At 53.0% G+C, this 3,790-nt stretch overlaps 2 protein-coding genes across 5 annotated transcripts in view; one reads left to right on the top strand and one right to left on the bottom strand.

Moving 5' to 3' along the window:
• Ptges3l (prostaglandin E synthase 3 like) overlaps positions 1 to 1,681 on the bottom strand; it is a 5,703-nt gene extending 4,022 nt beyond the window's left edge. Inside the window, exons 1-4 of the mRNA XM_013354415.2 lie at positions 1,288 to 1,681; positions 825 to 938; positions 670 to 736; positions 462 to 560 (exon numbers count right to left, since the gene is read on the bottom strand). Coding sequence (XP_013209869.1) covers positions 462 to 560; positions 670 to 736; positions 825 to 938; positions 1,288 to 1,295 — 288 coding nt within the window. The 5' untranslated portion in view covers positions 1,296 to 1,681. The remainder of the gene's footprint in view (positions 1 to 461; positions 561 to 669; positions 737 to 824; positions 939 to 1,287) is intronic.
• A 22-nt stretch (positions 1,682 to 1,703) lies between these two features.
• Rundc1 (RUN domain containing 1) overlaps positions 1,704 to 3,790 on the top strand; it is an 11,022-nt gene continuing 8,935 nt past the window's right edge. For all 4 annotated transcript variants that reach the window (XM_013354460.2, XM_013354461.2, XM_013354462.2 and 1 more), the window contains exon 1: positions 1,704 to 2,301. In XM_013354460.2, coding sequence (XP_013209914.2) covers positions 1,744 to 2,301 — 558 coding nt within the window. In that variant the 5' untranslated portion in view covers positions 1,704 to 1,743. The remainder of the gene's footprint in view (positions 2,302 to 3,790) is intronic.

The following is a 3,790-nucleotide window of genomic DNA, read 5'->3' on the forward strand; positions in this document are numbered from 1 at the left end:
CTGAGACAGAAGGATGGCAAGTTCAGGGACAGCCTCAAAGCCACAGAGAAACCCTGTCTCGAAAAACCAAAAATAAATAAATAAATAAATAAATAAATAAATAAATAAATAAATCCATACCCGTAATGTCAACATTCAGGATGCTGAGACAGAAGGATGGCAAGTTCAGGGACAGCCTTAGGTACACAGATAGAGCCTGTCTCAAAAACACAAACACAAAGAGGAAGAAAAGAAAAAAAAAAAAACTTCCCCCAATGAACTCTGATGGATGTAGTCTAGACTGGAAGGATATAAATCTCAGAATATTTGGGAGATAAAATATACAGGACCCAGGTGACTCACAGAATACTGACTTGAAGGAAGGCAAACCTGAATCCAGATGTGAATCTGGAGCCTCAGTACCCAGAGGGAGCTCACAGATAAGGGGCACAGAAGGAGCAGACCACGCCCCACACACTCACCTTGATATCCTCCTTGGTGAGCCGTGGCCAGGCCACCTTCTCCTTCCATTTCCTCACAAAGCAAGTGATAGAGCGACCAGAGCGCTTATCCTGGGAGTCCTGTCAGACAGACAGCCTAGTCTTTAGAGGCGGTTTTAGGCTAAACCCCCAGTTTCCTTGCTTGGCCGGCCTGTCTGTCCAGGCCTGACTATCGACACCCTGCCCTCACCTTGGAGTTCACCTTGGCATAGAACTCAATCTCATTGTACAGCTCCACTCCATCACCGTTCCTGCAGCTAAAGAGACAGTAACGCTGAGGCGTAGGAAGAGGGAGGGGACAGTCGGGACACTAGGACACTAGGCCCTTCCAGAGAAGGCCACTACCTGAACACAATGCGGTGATCCTCAATGAGCACATTCACGTCGGTGCTGTCCTCAACACAAAACTCCATGAAAACATATTTGGGTCTGTCATACCACAGGGTCCGGGCGGGCTGCCTGAGGAGAGCAGAGATGGGGCTTGGAAAAGTCTGAAGGCAATAAGGAGAGGCGGAGGAGGAGTCAACAGAGTCGAATGTGGTGCCGCTGAACCAGATGGAGGGGAGTGGGTGGAGTGGGTGGAGTGGGTGGAGTGGGTGGGTGGTGAGAATGAACGGGGAAAGACAAGGGAAGGAAGGAGTTGGGAGGTACAGTCAGGGCACACCACCGCTCTCACCCACAGCCACAGAGACCAGGAGGCCAGCGCTCCGGTGGATCCGGGCAGAATCAGCAGCTTCTACAAGACACGGGGCAGGGAATCTGCAGGGAGAGGGGCAAGGGATCTGTACGATGGCGGCCTGAAACTCACCGTTCCATAGTGACTCCAGCTGCCCTGTGGGTTTTGGATAGAGGCACAAGGGCCTCTATCTTTAGATCCTAGGGACGCCCCTAGCAGCTGCCTCTCCTTATATGGCAGGGGTAAGGGTTGAGAAGAAGGGAAAGGTGGCTTGACAGCAAAAGTGATCTGCACTCCAGAGGAACTCTGGGAGCGTTTACTGCATCCCTTCACCTCTCGGGGTCTCCGGAAATATATGGATCAGGGATATATTTTCCCTCTATGGCCAGGGAAGGGCTACCCTAGACCCTATATGCAGGAAATCACTTGTCCTCGGCCTCCTTCATTTGTTCCTCCAGTGCAAAGTACTCGTGTGTCCAATTCACAAAATGCACTAAAGAAGTTTCCAGAGGGCGGGCCCTCGGGAGACGGGAGGCGTGCAGGCCCCGCCCACCGCCTCTCCAGGCTTCCCTGCCAGCGCCCGTTGTCATGGCAGCAAGGGGGGCACGAATGACGTGCAGCGGCGTTTCCGGGAAGATGGCGGCCGTGGAAGTGGCTACGGAGCTGGCAACTGGGGTGACGGCTTTCGAGCCAAAGGCAAAGGATGCAGAAGAGGAAGAGGAGGAGGAGGAGTCGCTGCCACCGTGCGAGGCAGTGCGCTGGGCCCCAGTGGGGGCGGTGGCCGAGGCCGGGCCTGGGGCGGCAGCCTTCTCGGAGGTGACGGCAGCCGAGGAGCCTGGAGCGGCTCCGGGCTCTCCTCCCGACGCGACCGTCCGCACGCTGCGGCGACTGCAAGCCGAGCGGCGGCAGCTGGACTCGGCCCTGCTCGCGCTGTCCTCGCACTTCGCGCAGGTGCAGTTCCGCCTGCTCCAGGTAGTGCGCGGGGCGCCTGCGGAGCAGCAGCGTCTCCTGCGCGAGCTCGAAGACTTCGCCTTCCGCGGCTGTCCTCACGTCCTGGGTTACGAGGGGCTGGAAGACCCCTGCGGCGGTGACGACGAAGGTGATGGGCTTCCGGGGGACCGGCCACGAGTGCGGGGCAAGGACCAGGTGAGCGCCTGGGGCTGGGTCCGACTGGGGATGGGGCAGGCGGGCATATGTGGGTGGTGATGCGGATGCGGACCGAGGCAGAAGGGGTGAGGAGCGAGCAAGCTGGATGGATTATAGGTACGTGGATGCAAGATACAGACGCTGGAGTCAGGAAGATGCAGAAAGATACACGGTGAGCATTGAAAAGGAGTGGGTAATGGGAGCAGTGCTGCCTCCGTCTACCTCCACGCCTTAAGGTACTTAACTTGAGTGTTGTGATACGCGCTCTACCATGAGATTTATCTCCAGCCTGTGCACTTGCTGATAGATGAGCATGGGGAACGGGAGAAGTGGCAAGTGAAAGGGAAGTAAATTGGAATCCATGGAAATTTAAATTAACACACACACACCTGTGCTTTTTTTGGCATGTACATAGGCTGTCCTAGCTCAGTGAGAGGTTTGGTAAATAGACACCTTCTCTTGGAACTGGAAGGAAACACACCTCCTGACACCTCCTGATTAAAAGGAATTCCTAGCAATGTTTTCAAACTGCGCTACCATCCTGCTTAAAAATGGGGTTCTCTGAACAGAGCCTCTGACTGGCAAGTGCATTCTTCAGTACACTGAAGAAGCAATGAAGTTCTGTAAACCAAAACAAGGGAAGGTTCCTTACAAACTTAGCACCTCTGGAAGCTGGTAGTGTGGAGACAAGCCGCCTTTCTCCATCATAGTTTGCAGATTACAGTCCACACATGGCTTTCTTCTCGCTGAAGGTGGCTTTTGCCAGGAAAACTTATCGATAGCTGGCATTGACTTGTTAATCTGAACTGTTTCCAGCTCCTTCCTTCTCATACTCATATCTTCGTGCCCAAGGAGCAGTCAGCTGTTAAGTCACCGGACTTACGAAGTTAGGAGTTCGAGGCCACCCTGGTCTACAAAAGGAGTTCCAGGACCGTCACCAAAGCTACCCAGAGAAACCCTGTCTGGGAAAAAAGAGTTAGAATAGATAGAATTGCTTGTAACCAGGCCCAGTACAGTAGTGAACAACAACATGAGAGGTTCTGTGCAGACATGATATTTTGTTTGTTTTGTTTTTCGTGACAAGGTTTCTCTGTGTAGCTCTGACTGTTCTAGAACTTGCTCTGTAGACCAGGCTACCCTCAAACTCAGAGATCTGTCTGACTCTACCTCCCAAGTGCTGGGATTAAGGCATGCACCACTACTGGCCTGGATTTTTTTTTTTTAAGGCAGGGTCTCTAGCTAAAGCAGTCTTTGAACTTGCTATAGACTAATCTTGTGGTATTTTGTTTTAAATATATGTGAGTGGTGAGTGTATGTGCGTGTGTGTGTGTGCAGGAGCACAGTGCTGGTGTAACAGCCCGTGTGTGTGTGTGTGTGTGTGTGCAGGAGCACAGTGCTGGTGTAACAGCCCATGTGTGTGTGTGTGTGTGTGTGTGTGTGTGCAGGAGCACAGTGCTGGTGTAACAGCCTGTGTGTGTGTGTGTGCAGG

This window comes from Microtus ochrogaster, unplaced genomic scaffold, assembly GCF_000317375.1.
Source record: "Microtus ochrogaster isolate Prairie Vole_2 unplaced genomic scaffold, MicOch1.0 UNK44, whole genome shotgun sequence".
Taxonomy (NCBI): Eukaryota; Metazoa; Chordata; class Mammalia; order Rodentia; family Cricetidae; genus Microtus; species Microtus ochrogaster.